General features: G+C 35.9%; 1 protein-coding gene across 13 annotated transcripts in view; it reads left to right on the plus strand.

Annotated features, from left to right (window-relative positions):
- Positions 1–17797, plus strand: part of Fam13b (family with sequence similarity 13 member B) — an 83367-nt gene that overhangs the window by 51618 nt on the left and 13952 nt on the right. For 7 of the 13 annotated variants that reach the window (XM_046460060.2, XM_046460063.2, XM_046460064.2 and 4 more), the window contains 6 exons: positions 7252–7316; positions 9441–9489; positions 10841–10988; positions 14449–14514; positions 16547–16757; positions 17359–17488. In XM_046460060.2, coding sequence (XP_046316016.1) covers positions 7252–7316; positions 9441–9489; positions 10841–10988; positions 14449–14514; positions 16547–16757; positions 17359–17488 — 669 coding nt within the window. The remainder of the gene's footprint in view (positions 1–7251; positions 7317–9440; positions 9490–10840; positions 10989–14448; positions 14515–16546; positions 16758–17358; positions 17489–17797) is intronic. The other 6 variants (XM_046460061.1, XM_058584306.1, XM_046460068.1 and 3 more) reach the window with 1 other exon arrangement.

Consider the following 17797-nt stretch of genomic DNA (forward strand, 5'->3'; position numbering starts at 1 on the left):
GGTCTGTCACAACTGTTCTGTTGTGGTAGCAACTAGAGAAAATATGTAAACAAATAAGCATGGCTGTATTCCAAAAAAACTTTATTTTAGGGCTGGTGGGGGTTGTAGCTCATTGGTAGAGTACTTGCTAAGTGTGCATACCGTCCTGGGTTTGATCTCCAGCACTGCCAAAAAAATCCAAAAAGTTTATTTATGGTCCCTAAATCTGATTTATTATATTTTTTATGTTATAATATATTCTTTTGATCTCCTTCCCCATGCACACACAACCATTTAAAAATGTAAACACCTTGTGCTCCATTGCAGTGGTGCAGCCTAATAATCCCAGTAACTCAGGAAGCCGAGGCAAGAGAATTGCAAGTACTAAGGCCAGTCTCAGAAACTTAGTGAAACCCTGTCTCAGATGAAAAAAACTATAGATATAGCTCAGTGGTAAAGTAAGGCTGGGTAAATCCCTAGTACTGGAGATGGTAAAAGTGTAAAAACCATTCTTACATTACTAACCATAAAAAAGTGAGACTGAACTGAATTTGGCTAGTAGCCTATAGTTTGCCAGTCCTGGATTAGAATATTGTAAAGAGACCAAGGTTTTAGCTACAAAAAATAATTTTGAAGATTGCCTGAGGAATTTTTCTCGGCTCTTGGGTACTGGGGATTGAACCCAGGAACTTGTGCATGCTGGGAAAGCACTCTACCACTGAACTACATCCCTAGTGAGAAGATTGTTTCTCAGAAATTGACTTGCAATATAAGGAAATGAGATTATTTTTAGCATTGTAAACAACGCCATTAAAATAAACTGAAGAATACTAGGTGCTACTCAGACCATAGTACCACAGTGGTTGTTGATTAGCCAATATGAAATTAATCTTGGGACCTCTAGTGATTAAATGTTGTATGGGGCTGTAGAGTATTCTTAACATGTGCAGTGCCCTGGGTTCAGTCCTTAGCACCAATTTTTTTTTTTTTTTTTTTTTTTTTTTTTTACTATTGTCATCCTCATTTATTTCAAAGTGAGAAAACTGAGGCACAGAGAGTTAAGTCAAGTGACTCAAAAGTGGCAGAGCCATGCTGTAAGCCCAGGCAATTTAGCTTCAGAATTCTTGCCCTTAATCATTGTGTCGGGTGTGTTTTGTTCCCTTTGCTGTCAACTTATTTCAGCAAACATTCCATGAGAGTATCCTTAAAATTTGCTCATGTACTATAGCACAAAAGATTCGGTTTGCTGTGGTAGAGCACTTGACTAGCGTGTGTGAGCACCTGGCTTTGGTTCCCAACATCAAGGTTAAAAAAAGAAGAGAAAAGGAAAATATTCTTAGGTAAAATATATAAATAAAAAGAGGGAAATAGGTGCTTCCACCTGCACCACCCTTAATTTAGAAACCCTACGAGGGGTGATGGGGGATTAGAAAAGATAGACACACAGAGAGAGAAAGCTGAGACCAGGTGGTTCATTACACCCTGAGGGAGATGTAATGACCCAGAGCTAGCTCAGCGTGTTTATTTTATAGGTTTTTAACATCAAAAGGGTTTTCTGTGAGAAAGCTGCTTCAAAGCAAGCAGGACCAAGGTTGAAGACTAGTGGCCCAATTAAAATCATCAACTTATGCTCATGATTCTTTACCACTGGCAGCTGGTATCTGAACTCAGGGTCAAGACTGATAGTCTTGTGGCAAACATGAACCTCTTTTGAACAGGGCGTCACCATGGCAACTGGGCAGTCTCACTCCTGTCTTTGCACCAAGAGTTCCCAGCAGAGGAACACTTTTGTGGCCAGACAATCAGATACCATAATTCAAATCATGGCTCCCGACAGATAGGGAGATGTAGATTAAAAGAGATATAAGAGGGCTGGTGCTGTGGCTCAGTGGCAGAGCACTTGCCTAGCATGTATGAGGCACTGGGTTCGATCCTTAGCACTGCATACAAAAATAAATAAAATAAAGACATGCTATCTACAACTACAAAAAAAAAAAAAAGAGAGAGAGAGAGAGATAAGAGAGGTAATGACCAATTATAATCCTTGTATTTTATTTGGGTTCATTTTCAAATAAACAAATTCTAGTTAAAAATTAAGACAACAGGGGAAACAAACCCTGACTGGGTATTTGATGATATTAAGGGATTACTGTGAAATATTTTTAGGTGTGATAGTGATATATGGCTTTGCCAATAGGGTTAATAGCACCAATTTTTTAAGAAAGCTTTATGTATGGATAACTGGTTTTTGTTTTATAGAGTTCTAAAATATTAACTTCTTGAAAAGATATTGTTTAGGGGCTGGGGTTGTGGCTCAGCGGTAAAATGCTCGCCTAGCATGGGCGAGGCCCTGGGTTTGATCCTCAGCACCACATAAAAATAAATTAATTCATTAAAAGATATTGTATCCAACTACAACTAAAAAAATATATTAAAAAAGGATATTGTTTAGATAGGAAAATTAAGTTTATTTGTATATATTTGTAATTTTGTTATGTATTTCCAAATTGCCCTCCATTGAACCAAGTTTATACTGTCAGTCACTAGCAATGTGTACTAGTATCTATTTCACTATGCCCTTGGCAGATTTTTTTTTATTACAGTCTGGTTAGTGAAAATTGTAAATTGTGATTTTTGTTTCCATTGACATTTTTGTATGTTTTTTTGGGCAGTGTTGCTGATCAAACTCTGGGCCTTGTGCCTGCCAAGCAAGTGGCTCTCCCATTGAGCTAAATCCCTGGCCCTCCATTGATATTTTTGTAAAAATGTTCAATGCCTATTTTTTTGAGGGAGTGGGTGGGTAATGGGGATTGAACTCAAGGGCACTAGACCACTGAGCCACATCCCCAGCTCTATTTTGTATTTTATTTAGAGACAGGGTCTCACTGAGTTGCTAAGTGCCTCACTTTTCCTGAGGCTGGCTTTGAACCCTTGATCCTCCTGTCTCAGCTTCCCAAGCTGCTGGGATTTACAGGTGTACGCCACTGCACACAGCTTCAGCGTCTTTTTTTTTTTTTTTTTTTTTTTTTTTTTTTACTTTTAGTTGCCTGTATACTTTTGACATTCTTCTGTTGGATGGTTGGATTTTCCCTTTTTGATTTACAGGCACTTTTATTTATTAAGGAAATATTCCCTTTTTTGTGGTAATCTAAACATTTTAAATTTGTTGTCTTTTGAGTGCTGAAGTTCATTTTTGGCAGTGTCAATTTTATCTGTTTTTTTTTTTTTTCCCCTTTAGGTTTTATGTCATAGTTGAAAAGTTCTTTTTTTAAAAAAATACTTCTGTGGCTTTATTTTTTGCATTGAAATATTTAACTCCTTTGAAATTTATTATGGTGTAAGATATAGAGTGAATTCTACTTTTTTCTAGATGTTTACTTAGTTAACACATAAATTTTTTGAATTACCTATCTTTTCCCCATCGATTTGAATGCCACCCATAGTATAATCTAAATGCCTACATAAATTTGAATGAGTTTCTCATTCATTTTCCAGCACAAATGAGAACTATACATCCTTGCCACACTGGATGTTGTTATAAGTGTTTTGGATTTTGGCTATTCTGGTAGGTGTATAGTGGTACATTATTGTTTGAATTTTGAATTCCCTAATGATGTGTTTCATGTGTTTATTTACCATGTGTATATTTTCTTTGGTGTGTTTTGCTCATTTTTAAATTAGGCTGTTTTCTTATTGTTGAGTTTGAGTTCCTTATATATTTTGGGTAACATGTTAGATATGTCTTTTATTTTATTTTAGTTTTAAATATTTATTTTTTAGTTGTAGTTGAACAAAATATCCTTATTTTTATGTGGTGCTGAGGATCCAACCCAGGGCCTCGCACATGCTAGGCGAGGGCTTTACCGCTGAGCCATAATGCCAGCCCATAATAAGTTATAAGTTAGGTACGCTGGTATAGCCACTCAGGAGGCTGAGGCAGGAAGAAGAGAAATTCCAAGTTTGCCCACGCAACTTAGACCTGTTTCAAAAGAAACATTTTTTAAAAGGGCTGGGATTTAGCTTAGAAGTACAGCACCCCTGGGTTCAAGTCCCACTTCCCCTCCCCTCAAAAGATACGTGTTTTACAAATCAGTATTTTTTTCAGATTTTCTTGTGAAATTTGTCTCTCTAGATTTTTAGTAGATGCAGCAAGTTGTACAGTCATTTGGGCTGTTTTAGGGATTTGCAACTGTGTGAAGATCAGTAGTTTGATCAGAGGGCACTTAAGAATATCTGGATTTATCAGTAAACGTCCATAAAACTCATCTATTTCAGAGTACATTCATTTGTGGTACTCCCTAAAGATTGAAATTATTCATGTATTGCAAATAGAAACTGCTAAAATGGAGTTACCTCATTTTTGAAGTGGAGGCCATAAGTTTTTGGGGGAAACTAGCAGGCAGCCAAGAGGAAGAAATGGCTGTCATTTGACTTTACTATAATGGGACCGCATCAGTTTTGATTATATTAACTCAGTAAAAGAAAGTGGACTAGGGCTGAAGCTGTGGCTCAGCCGTAGTATACTTGCCTGGCATGTGTGAGGCACTGGGTTCGAATCTCAGCACCACGTGTAAATAAATAAAGATCTATCAACAACTTAAAAAGGAAGAAAGAAAGTGGACTAGATTGAACTATCTTAGTATGCAGTTTATTATATATTAAAACATATTAAATGCACAGAGTGGATTGAGAAATTTTTAACCTATTTAAAAAGAAGTAACTAGCATGCTTGAGCAGAGCTAGGTAAGTGGAGATGGGAGAAAGCAAAACTAAGCAATGTGGAAGCACCAGTTATTGATGGCTAAGGAATAGGTAGAGAACAGTTTCTGGAAATGCTAACCAGGCCTTAATTAGTTCCTGGCAGTAAACACTGACAGCCCCTAAGATGTTGGTATTATGTCTGTGGGGCAGCTGCTCCTACTATTATCACTGCTTACCACAAAAGCTCTCTAGCTTACTTTGAGACCAGAGTAGCTTCCTTCCATTTGAGGACTCTGATGTGTGTGGAAAGGCACAATGGGGAGGGAGATATGAGTTATTTTGCCAGCTAATATTTTAGCAAATGACCAAGCTCTTCTCTACCCACATATGAATGAATATTTAATCTTTAATGAATTCTGAGGAAATAAATGTGATGAAACATACATTTTTACTAATATTTAAAGAAAGTATATATTTCGTTGTCTATAATTGAACTCTGACTATATTATGATCTGACTTTAATTTCTTTACCCTGAGGCATAATGTACAGTGCAGTTTGGCACCTGGTTTTTCATTTCATCCTACTTCCTTCACTGCTGGGCATTCAGCTTTTACTTCTGTCACTTTATCTTTTTTTTTTTTTTTTTTTTTGGTCATTATTACTTTATCTTTTACATTGCCTCCAATTGCCTTTTTGTTTACTGATTTTCACTATTTGAAAAGCACATTTAAGAATTATGTTGCCTAAAGCTAACTGCAGCATATGTGGATATTAATTAATATTAGTCTAAAGCTGACTACAGCATATGTATATATTAATATTGATCTTTGTATTTTGTTTCAATTATTTCATGATAAAAAATTACAGGATTGGCAATGGAATAGTATGACTTTTTAATATAATTTATTGATTTTAGTATAAGCTGTTTCTTTTGCTTCTCTCATAATAACTCTAAGGTAGACATTAATTATTATTCTCATATTTGTGATGAGGAAGTTAGAACTGGAATTTGAGTTTGGTTCTTTGAGTAAGATATCAAGGCTCTGGGGCTAGGGTTGTAGCTCAGTGGCAGAGCTCTTTCCTAGCATGCGTGAGGCACTGGGTTCGATCCTCAGCACCACATAAAAATAAACAAATAAAATAAAGGCATTCTGTCCATCTACAACTACCAAAAAAAAAAAAAGAAACTTTAAAAAAAAAATAGATACTAAGGCTCATTTTAAGCATTTATTCAGGGTAATATTTTAAATATTGGGTAATTCTTTTTTTAATGTGCCTAGAAACCTTCAGAATGTAAGGCTGTGTTCTAGAGCTTAAAGGTTGCTTGAAGTACAATTTTTACATCAGTACTCACACTTTGGGTCTTGGGGCCCCTTTACTATTAAAAATTATGGGGATCCCAAAGAGCTTTTATTTACATAGGTATATCTATCAGTATTTACCATATTAGAAATAAAAACAAAAAACTTTAAAAATATTAATTAAGCATTATAATAAAATATAAATAAGGTTGCTTTTTCTTTCCTTCTTTCCACCTTTTTTTCCTACTCTATTGCTCAGGCTGGCCTTGAAATTTGGTCTCAAGCTCTCCTGCTGCCTTAGCCTCCTTTGTAGCTGGAACTACAGACATATACCACCATGCCCAGCCACTTTTTTCTTAATAAACAACTATTCATAAAAATTTTGTAGTTTAAAGAGTTGTATTGTTTTATGTTTGCAAATATTAATGCCTGTCTGACTTAGAAGACACCTCAATTCTCACTTTTGCTTCTATTTTCAGTCTGCTGCTATAGATTATTTGAGACAGTTCAGCTTTGTGGAGATAATTAGTTAGAAAAGGGAAAAAGTAATTGATTAGCTTTTTTCAGATAATTGTGCACTTCATTTCACACTAAACAAAACTGGACAAGTGGTAGTTTTTAAAGAATCTGAGAAGAAAATTAAAATTTTGTTGATTTTAGAGATGATCATCAAAAATACCAAAAATTTAATATACCTTATAGTAATGCTCAGGGTATTTGCATTAGACTTGGGAGGTTTTTAAATTTGTGGGGGAATTATGATGATGGTGGTATAACTAAGCTCATTGGAAAATGGTATGTGTGTGTTGGGGGGAGGTGTTTCCTGTGTCCGAGGAGCACCCTGAGTGGAAAGCAGTTTTTATTTCATATGCACATGATAAAGGAATCTGGTGAAGTTCTCCAGGACTCTTCTTTTTCCTGTAGGAATTCACCAACTTTGGTTTGTGACTAAGGAAAAACAAAGCAAACAGTAGTAGACAAGAAAACTCAGAAAGGCCACCATTTTTTGCAGGAGAATAATAATATTGGTGGTACCTAAGAAATGCAGGATCCCTACTATGCTTAATATGATTCAGATTTTGAGGGATGATAAGTTACTGTCTGTACAAAGAAATGCCAGTTCCCACAGGTTGTTATTTTAAATGATAGCTAAAGAGGGTTGTTGTTATGACTAACCCATAATCTAGTATCTTAATTTCATTGGCCACTTTCTCTCATATATGAGTGTTGGGAGCTCCATTAATACAGTGGTGGTATTCTTTTTTCCAGTCTGTAGGTATACTATTAGAGCCATGCAGTGACCATGGTGATAGTGAGGAAGGCCATCTTGAGAGGTAAATATTTCTCTTGTTTTTAACTAATAAATCATTTTTATATTTATAGCTCTTTGCAGATATTTGGGTACAGTATTTAGATTAATCTATACTTTATGACATACAGTTTAGGCAATCTAAAAGAAATTCAAGCTTCTTGATTTAGTAGTAGGGATAAAACATTAAATGTCCAAATATTCAGGAGTTCCAACAACTTCAGACAAACATTAGTTATAACTTGGAAAACATTCAGTGGGAAGAACGCAGCCTTCTTGGAGACATCTAAAACTTGTAAGTGATTTATAGAACAATTGGGAATTTATTGATACTTAGAGTATACCTGTCAGTGAGTTAATTCATGATCTTGCAGCTGGGGCTAACTAACCAAAAGATTATAACATATTGGCTTCTACGGATAATGTACAGAATATTTCACTTCCTCTTTGAACTCATTCTTGGTGTGTTCCAAGAATGGTACTTAAGCAATGGTACTTGTTCATCTCTTTGACCAGCTATAATAGAGCAAGCAATGCCTGAGGCAATGAGATGTCAACCAGATGTAGAGTTTCGGTAGATAGAATCCCTTTGAGTTAAAGCTTTCTAGAGTGTTTCAAGGCACTGAAAAGGATTTGGGTCTCTTTGCATCATTCTTTCAGATATGCCAAGAAGTGCATAATAACTTTCTTAGGAAAGATGATTTGATATACAGAAAACATATCAGTAATGAAGTTGCAAACTAGATTCTAAATAATTGGAAATCCAAAACAGCATTACTAATTTGCTGATAGCCTGTTGGCCAGGGTAACTTGTGTTAATACCATTGTCTCGTAATTGTGAATAGGAAACCTATTCTCTGAAGGTAAGTAAATTCTTTGGAGCCATGTCTCTGGAGCGTCCCCATACTCTGAAGGTCCACAGATTTTCTGCTTACAGCAGTTCCTTGTGCTTCCTTTCAGGAGGCAGGAATGATCCTCTTCCAGCCCAGGGAGTTTTGGAGTTATGGGCTGAAGATTTAAGATTAACAGCATTTACAGGCATCCCCAGAATGATGACATCTGGATTTGATAGAACAATAAGGATCCATTTAGTGAGGACTCAATCTTTTTGGAAAAGTTCTTTCCTCTTCAACTTGTATAGGTTAGCAAACTTGTTTTTAGATCCAAAGAGTACCTTGCTTAGGTGGATTACATTTTGCATGTTTAACACTCTTGTTTCTCAAATTTAAGGGATTAAATTAAACAAGGGTCAGCTAGTCGTAGAATCTACTCATCCTACCTAAGCAAAGCAAGGCCTTGAGCTTTTCAGGGAATTTAATTCATTTCTTACACTCAGCATGAATGAGATGATTATGTATCTGAGGAGATGACTTGCCATATTTAGATCAAGTTAGAACTGGCACTTGCTTGTATTGTAAATTTTTACAAGTGTTTTTTGGGAAAAGAAGTTTCCCAAAGTAGGCATATTGATAACCTACTGCATAATAGCAAATGCTCTGTTGACTGGTTGAATAGGTAGAAATCATTTGTGACAGCTTGTTGTTAACACCTGTTCTTAATAGGGGTGAGGTTTTCTGGGGGAATAAATGTGATCTGAAAATTTTAAAAATTTCCTTTTTTTTATTCTACTCTTATATTTAGAGGAGGGAGCATTTTAGAACTAGTAACCTTTGATTACAATATAACCTTGTGATAGAAACAGATTTAAGGTAAAGAACATAGTTATAGTTATACCTTTTTTAAAAATTTTAGAAGTCGCAAAGTAGAGAGAATAAAGCTATTTATTTGGTTAAAACTAATATTTATTTTACAAAATACCATTATGCTTTTTTTTGTTTGTTTCTATTTATTGTAGATTTTAATTTCCCTTCTGTAAAAAATTTTTTGGGGGATGGTTTCATGTGTTGACAGGGAAGTGGGGAGCATTACTTAATTTTTCTAAATCTGAAGTGATTCTGTGGATCTTTTCAGTATTGTGTGATTTTCAGATATAGGGCTCCAAAGAATGGGCATTTGCCCAATGGTCATTTTCTCCTCTCACATTTTAAATGCTAATTAAATTGGGGAAGAGAGGAATCTAGGTAAGAAATATGTAATAATAATAACCTTTTTATTCTTAATATACTAATAACTTTACTTATATTTTTAGGAAAGAATATTTGTTATTTGACAGTGATAAATTGTCACACTTGATTCTGGTAAGAAATATTTTTATCTTATGGTTCTTATAATTGCCAAGGTTTAATGTACCAAATGTTCTCATTATTGTTATTCTTTTGCTTTATATTTCTGAGGGTTGAACCCAGGGGTACTGTACCAATTAGCTCTATCCCCATTCGTTTCCTTTTTTTGAGACAAGGTCTAAAAAAGCTGCTGAGGCTGGCCTTGAACTTGTGATCCTACAATCTCTCAGCTTCCCAAATTGCTAGGATTTTATATGCCAGTTACATCTGGCCTTTAATTCTTGTATTGGATAGGTTTAAAAGAGATGTAAATATAAATACTTTTATCAAATGTTTGTAGTTAAGTGGTAACTTATTTGCGAGTTTTAGTTATAAGATTCTTGGTTATGAAAACAGTTTTTTTTTGGGGGGAGGGGGGCGCAGAGGTTAACCAAGTGCTTTATCACTGAACTGCATCCCAATCCTTTTTTTTGGTACCGGGGGTTTCAACTCAGGGGCACTTAACCACTAAGCCACATCTCCAGCCCTATTTTGTATTTTATTTAGAGACAGAGTCTTGCTAAGTTACTAAGGGCCTCACTAAGTTGCTGAGGTTGGCTTCGAACTCATGATCCTCCTGCCTCAGCCTCCCGAGCTCCTGGGATTAAAGCTGTGTGCCATCATGCCTGGCCATCCCCTCCTTTTTATTTTTCATTTTGAAATAGCGCCTCATTATGTTGTTGAGGCTGGCCTTGAACTTAGGATCCTCCTACCTTACCTTCCCAAGTAGCTAGGATTATAGGTGTGTACTACTACACCCTTGAAAATACTTTTTTTTTTTGTGTGTGTGTGTGTGTGTTAAATTCAGTTTTTTATTTTTTTAGTATACATGACAATAGAATGTAGTTTAACATACATACATGGAATATAACTTCCCATTTGTATGGTTGTATATGATGTGGATTTTCACTGGTCATGTATTCATATACGAATACAGAAAAGTTATGTCCGATTCATTCTACTGTCTTTCCCATTCCCATCTCTCCTCCCTTCCCCCCATACTCCTCTGTCCAATCTGGTGAACCTCCACTCCTACCACACCCTCCACCCTGCCTATTGTGAGTCAGCATCTGCACATTCAGCCATTGGTTTTTTGGGATTGCTTATATGAAAATACTTTCTTGAATTTGAGTTCCAAACTTTGTTTCCCAATGAGACATTGTAATTGCAAGTTTATGTTTGAAAATAGTTTGGATAGTAGGTGTAGAACAATTAACTGTTTAAGCATAGTAGACTAATAAAGACATAAGGATATGCGCTGGTTATCTTTAAGCTGGGAATGGAAAACTTCATGGTTGTGAAATATATTCTTTATTTTAAAATACAGGATTGTAGTAGCAAGATATGTGATTTAAATGCCAACACTGAATCAGAAGTGCCAGGAGGTCAAAGTATTGGTGTTCAAGGGGAAGCAACAAGTGTTCAAATTCCACATTTAGATCTGAAGAATGTTTCTGATGGTGACAAATGGGAAGGTAACTTTACCCACATACATTATTATTATTATTATTATCAATACTATTATTTGTAACTCAGATAACCCAAGGAAGTAATGAGATCACTGCCCTTTTCTGGACAGTTTTATTCATTTTAATCTTTCGTTTTCTGTTTCATATGAGTTGAGTACATTTTACTTAGATATACTAATGAGATTATGGGGCAACTGACTTAATGAATTAGAATTTATCTGATCCATTAGCTTTGAATATGGATGTTAGAATTTATTTTTAAAATAAAATCACCCAGAATAGGCTTTCTAAAATTGTTAAACCAGATGCTATCTTTAATCTTTGAAAACCTGGTGTTAGCACTTGAGGACTTTCTCAGTTTGAACACAGAGCATTTAGCTTCCTTTTTTAATGATTATCAGGAATACTTTAAAATGATCTTCAAGGGCATGTATAACCAAATATTGTATCATATCCCTGTCTCTATCAGGTAATGAAAGTATGATGGGGGTGGAGGCTAACAATTTGCACAAAGAAAAGAAGTTTAACAAGCAAGCAACATGGGTGTATGCATTTCTCAAAACTTAGCAAATGTACACTTAAGATTTTTGCATTTCATTATATGTAAAGTTTTATTTTTACATTAAGAATAAGAAACCAAACAAATACTGACTTCGGTGAATGATTTGCCTACTGAACTTTTTATGGGGATGTATACCAATATCTCCAGTTTACTTTGAAATCCATTAAAAAAAGATGATTGGGGTGGGGTTGTGGCTCAGTGATAGAGCGCTCGCCTAGCATGTGCGAGACTCTGGGTTTGATCCTCAGCACCAAATAAAGAAAAATAAATAAGTGGAATAAAGGTGTTGTGTCCAACTACAACTACAACTAAATGAGATGGGTAAATGTTGTGAAGCAAATGTAGTAAAATGTTAATGATAGAATCTAGGTGATTAGTATATGAGTGGCTATTGTAAAATTTAACTTTGTTGTATTTTTTTTTGTGTGTGTGTGTCATAAGTTTTTTTTTTTATTGGTTGTTCAAAATATTACAAAGCTCTTGACATATCATATTTCATACATTTGATTCAAGTGGGTTAGAAGAGGATAGGAAAGATAGCAGAATACAACAGTCACTAGTATGGCAATATGTAAAAACGTGGATGTGTAACCGATGTGATTCTGCAATCTGTATACGGGGTAAAAATGGGAGTTCATAACCCACTTGTTGTATTTTTGTGCACTTTGAAGTAAAATGTTGGAGGAGGTAGGAAATGAGCAACAAATTTGTATCTAGGAGCCTTTCTGTATCATATGCTTTCCTAGGTAAAGAGAATGAGACAATTCAGGAATATTTATTTATTTATTTGTTTATTTGTTTGTTTGTTGTAGTTGGGCACCATATCTTTATTTTTATTTATTTGTTTGTTTGTTTTTATGTGGTGCTGAGGATAGAACCCAGGGCCTCACACGTGCTAGGCGAGCGCTCTACTGCTGAGCTACAACCCCAATCCCCAATTCAGGAATCTTAAGCCTAGTTACATATTGTTCAGTCAGATTGAAGATTCCTGAGTTATCTCACCTTTGGCAAGTTATCTGATGATATACAGTGGTAACAACAAGAGGAATTACAGTGCCAATGCTTTCGGCTCCTCTTGCCACTGTAAATCTGTTCCCCTGATCTTAGGAATGTGTACACGTGCGCATGCACATGCGTGTGTGAAGTCTTGGTGTATTTTTTTTTGGGGGGGGGGGTACTGGAGATTGAACCCAGGAGCACTCTACCACTGAGCTACATCCCCAGCCTTTTCTTTTGAGGCAGTTACTCACTAAGTTACTTGGGGGCCTCCTTGCTAAGTTGCTGAGGCTGGCCTTAAACTTGGGATTCTCCTCCCTCAGCCTCCTGAGTCACCAGGGTTATAGGTGTGTACCTCCACACCTGGCTAAGGTCTAGGTGTTTTTTTAAAGCTCTAACCAAAACATTGTCTGTACCAATCTTTATTTCTATTCTCCTTCCCTCCTTTTTAGATCTAGGTTTTTGGCCTGCCCAAGACATAAGTCTTAACTGACTAATCAAGAAGTTGTCATTTGATTGTCAGGTTGTTCTGGATTATTCGGGATTTCTGGAATTTATGAAGATACTCCCCAGAGTTAGAGGATATGTTAGCATACTGATGACAGTGAAGATTAAATGTCCTTTTTAGTTATTTATTGAGGCATAATCATTGAAAAGGAGCAGTAATTAACAGAGCATTTGGATTCTAAAAAAGTATTTTTGCTTCTTTCTCTTAGAAGATGCAGATAAATAGCCATTTATGATGTTTGACCTGGTGGGGGGAAGTCCTAATTCTAAATTTTAAGAATAGATGAGTAATTGTTTTCCATTGTCTGAGAGATTGGGCATTCTCTGTCTCTTCAGCTTTCTGGAAGCTCCTCCAAAGAGAATCTGATGCTGGACTGTCCCCCACCCCACAATGTCTGAATCCAACCACTTAAGTTGCTGAGGCTATCTTTGAACTCAAGAGCCTCTTGCCTCAGCCTCCCAAGCCACTAGCCAACCCCTATATCTTATTGTAGGGAAAGGAGGTTACCTATGGACTACTGATCCCTGATTTTCAGTGTGCAAGATATTCTCTTACCCATATGATTCAATGGTCATGACAAGTTTATATCTGTCTCCCACTGACTATTCCAAAAAGAGGGGCCAATGATCTTTAGAAAGTCAATGGTAGTAGACAGCTGAGTGTACTTGATGGCCACACATGTGCTTGGGAGACTGTATTGTTCCTTCAAGCTTTGCCACTAATAAGAACATTGACTTTTCACAGTTAGGTGTCATGATATTCTAAATAAAATGTCTTCCTTAAGAGAACAGATTACTTCATACTTCGGAATTAAAGACATTTTGTTTGATGTGGCTCCTAGGAGAGAAGTGGGAATGACTCCAAATAGAGGCCCCCACCTCATTCTCTAGTATGTGGTTTTTGTTTTTCTCAAAGGATTACCAGCAGAACACAGCAAACAGGTAGCAGCACATTATTACTAACAGTATGAATTTGTAACAGCTATTTTAAAAGACTTATCTTTCAATGGAGGTGAACCATTTTCTCTTAATTCTGGAATGAAACATAATAGTGGAATCTTTTGAAAGTGGGATTTTATTTTCTGTTAAATCAGTGACACTGAATCTTAACTAATACTGTTTGAAGCTTTTCAGTGTCACTGATTTAAGAGTAAAAAAAAACAAAAAAAACACTTTTTTTTTTCCTTTTATTTTTGCCTTGCTTGCTGAAATGGAAATGTATGTTTGCATTTGTTAAAGTTTGGTTAATAGTAATTTTTTTGAATAGTTTTTGAGCAAAATGCCTAACTAGTTTTAGGGAAATGTTTTTGGTATCTTTGGCTTTGTGTTATGTGTATGGTTTGTTCTGACTGTGCCGTGTGTTCACTTTAGTATTTTTTGCCATTTTTTCCATTTTATTAGCGTCATGCCCTATCACTTTTCCCCTCATTGATTTCAAAACAATGCATCTGCAGAGAGATGGGGAGGGTAAGTATGGTTCACCATAGTTTAGTTTTCTTGCCTTTTTATGGTTCACTCTGTTTGTCTTTTTTAGCCCTTCTCCTGCTGTCCCCAAATCTTAGGAATAATTGTTTGGATTAAAACTGATACCAAAGAATTGTTTTTGTTATTTCCTTCTTTCCTTAAAACAGATTTCTCATAAAACATTTATTATAAGTTTATTAATTTCTGGGACACAGGTACAAGGGTTGCTTTGAAATCACTTTATTGCTGGGTTTATTGTGGGATTGCACGCTCTGTACCCAATTTTTACTTATGAGATTGATTTGGATTTCAAAAAAGACTTAAGTTTTGTTCTTACTACCCTGTAAAACAGGCAGTGCTTTACATAGCTAATGCATAAAATTAAACAAAATTATTATAGTAGTGATATTAACTATTGTGAAGAACAAAGAAAAAATGACTTTTGAAGTTTGACACTGTTGAGCCATCTTTCCTTTTTTTTTGCCGTTATTAATAGCCATAGCATCAAGGTTTTAAATTTTAGTTACAGTCCAGGCATGGTGGCACACGCCTATAATCCCAGCAACTCAGGAGGCTGAGGTAGGAGGATCACAAGTTCAAGGCTAGCCTCAGCAACTTAGTGAGGCCCTAAGCAACCCAACAAGAACCTGTCTGAAAAAAACAACAAAAAAACAAACAAACGGGGATGTAGCTCAGTGGTAAAGTGCCCCTGTGTCAATCCCCAGTGAACTCTTTCCCCAATTAAAAGAATTATTAGTTACAAGTAATGCAAATGTGTAGTGGCAAAGTATTTTTTTTTTAATTTTTTTTGCCCCTGAGTTCATTGATATTAAAATTCATTTTATTTTTTTTATTTGGGTTATATTTGTGGATTATGTGTATGATTTTTATATGTTCTATGTGTGCAAAGATACCAGTTATATTAACATGGTTTCTTTTGAGAGCATTCAGGGTAACTACAATAAGATATATGTGCTTATAAAGGACTAGCACTGTTAAGTTTTTTCTTTATGATGCTCTTGTGGGTGTTTAGTACATGTTATACATAGGAATCCTATAATAAACGATAACCACTACAGTTTCATGTTAAGAGACCAGATGCTGACAGGTGACTTAGCTCCTCTTTTAGAAATGTTAGAATTTGGGCTGGGGTTGTGGCTCAGTGGTAGAAGTTCTTGCCTCACATGTGTGAGGCAGTGGGTTCAATTCTAGCACCATATATAAATAATTGAATGAAATAATTATCCATCAACAACTTAAAAAAAAGGAGAAGAATTCTTATGGAGTCAGAGTAACTCCATTTCTGAGTAGCATAGGGAAAAGCTTCCACATCTTAACATAGCCTCTTGATAATAATGGACAAATCTTACACCTGGCAGCATTTGACTTTTACTTTATGTTCCTAACTAAGGATTGTTGAGTAGTCACTGTTTCGAAATAAGACTTTTTTCTTTACTTGAAAAATAATATTTTTCCTTATGTTTAGAATATTTAGAATTATATTAAATAATGTCTCTTCCATTCTTTTCTTTTCCTTTCTCTCCTTCTCTCCCTCCTTCCCTCCCTCCCTCCCTCCCTCCCTCCCTTCATGGGAATCAAACCCAGGACTTCCCCTATGCAAGCTTTCCACCACTGAGCTACATCCCCAGCCCTTTTTGAGACAGAGTATTGCTTACTTTCCTAGATCTCCTTTGAATTTGGAATCCTTCTTGCCTCAAGTAGCTGGGATCACACCAAATTAGAATTAAATTTTAGAGAGCTTGACAGTGTCCTTTCTTGTTTTGCCACTGGGTTCAGTAATTTAAGCTTTAGCTCCTTTTGTGAAAAGAGAAAACTGAGCTAAATCTTGGATAATTTTAAACTTTAGTTGGCATCATGAAGATCCTCATATCTCTTGTTTCATTAAAAAACATGTGTAATAGATATTTGAAACACTACACAATGATACAATTTAAAGAACCTATAGATTACATTTTGTGACTTTTCCCCCATATGGACTCAAGAGACCCATCCTACTGTTCTTTATGTTTTACAGAACCATTTCCTGCTTTTAAGTCTTGGCAGGAGGATTCTGAGTCTGGAGAAGCTCAGCTGTCTCCACAAGCTGGAAGAATGAATCACCATCCCATGGAAGAGGATGGTCCTCCAGTATTATCACACCGCAGTTTAGATTTTGGACAAAGCCAGCGTTTCCTACATGATCCAGAAATGCTGGATTCCTCATCTAAAGCACTTTCTTTTACTAGGTATATGATTTTTTAATGTATTTGTAAGAGGTGATTTCTATTAGGTACCCAGATCCTCTGAAAGATTTAGTTTTCTATACCTATAGGTCAGAGCCTTCTCCCTATAATCCCCATTTCCTGAAGCAGGTTTTGCCCTGCTGTTGAATTCTAAATTCATTGAGGTATATGTGGTGCTTGAAGTTTGCTTTCAAATGGACATTTCCATGGTGTTTGTTTGTTTATTCATTCATGACTGTGATACAGAATTGAAAGGGAAGCAGTCAGTGAAACTGATTCCCCTAATATTTTTGTTAAAACTTAAAGTTGATTGTAAATGCCAAAAACTTGTTTTTCCCCCAAGTTGAATACTTACAAGAGCTCTAAGCTGCTAGGTTTCTTTATTTATTTTCTGCCTTTGTCCAAATAAGTTTTAAATGATTCTACCACTGTGTTCACTAATTTTGTGGTGTGTAACACTGTAGGTTTTTTTTTTTTTTTTTTTTTTTTAACCAGTTGTTCTTTACTATTAGGGACTTAACTTCACTTTCAAGATATACTTACTAGTAGTTGTGCTGACAGTTGAAAATTTAACACAGACTATTGGCCTGTCATTTAAATTCAGGATTAGAAGATCATCCTTTAGTTCAAAGGATGAAAAAAGAGAAGACAGAACACCTTACCAGTTGGTTAAGAAACTTCAGAAAAAAATCAGACAATTTGAGGAGCAGTTTGAAAGAGACAGAAATAGCAAGGTAAGTTTGTACCATTGCCCAGACCAAGCTGTATCTAATTGGGTGCTGTGGCACATGCCTGTAATCCCAGTGACTTAGGAGGCTGAGGCAGGAGGATTGTAAGTTGTAAGGCCAGCATCAGCAATTTAGCGAGACCCTGTCTCAAAAGGAAAACAAAAGAATAAAATGTGCATGTAGCTCAGTGAAAGCACCCCTGGGTTTAATCTTCAGTAACACACACACACACAAAAAAAAAAAAAGAGTTTTTTTTTTTTCTAATATTAGAACTGGGAGAAAGGGCTTGTAGAGCATCAGTCCAGCTCTTTCCTG

The sequence above is a fragment of the Marmota monax genome, unplaced genomic scaffold, assembly GCF_021218885.2.
Source record: "Marmota monax isolate L192 unplaced genomic scaffold, Marmota_monax_Labrador192_F-V1.1 WCK01_AAM20220418_F8-fsc00006, whole genome shotgun sequence".
NCBI classification, from domain to species: Eukaryota; Metazoa; Chordata; class Mammalia; order Rodentia; family Sciuridae; genus Marmota; species Marmota monax.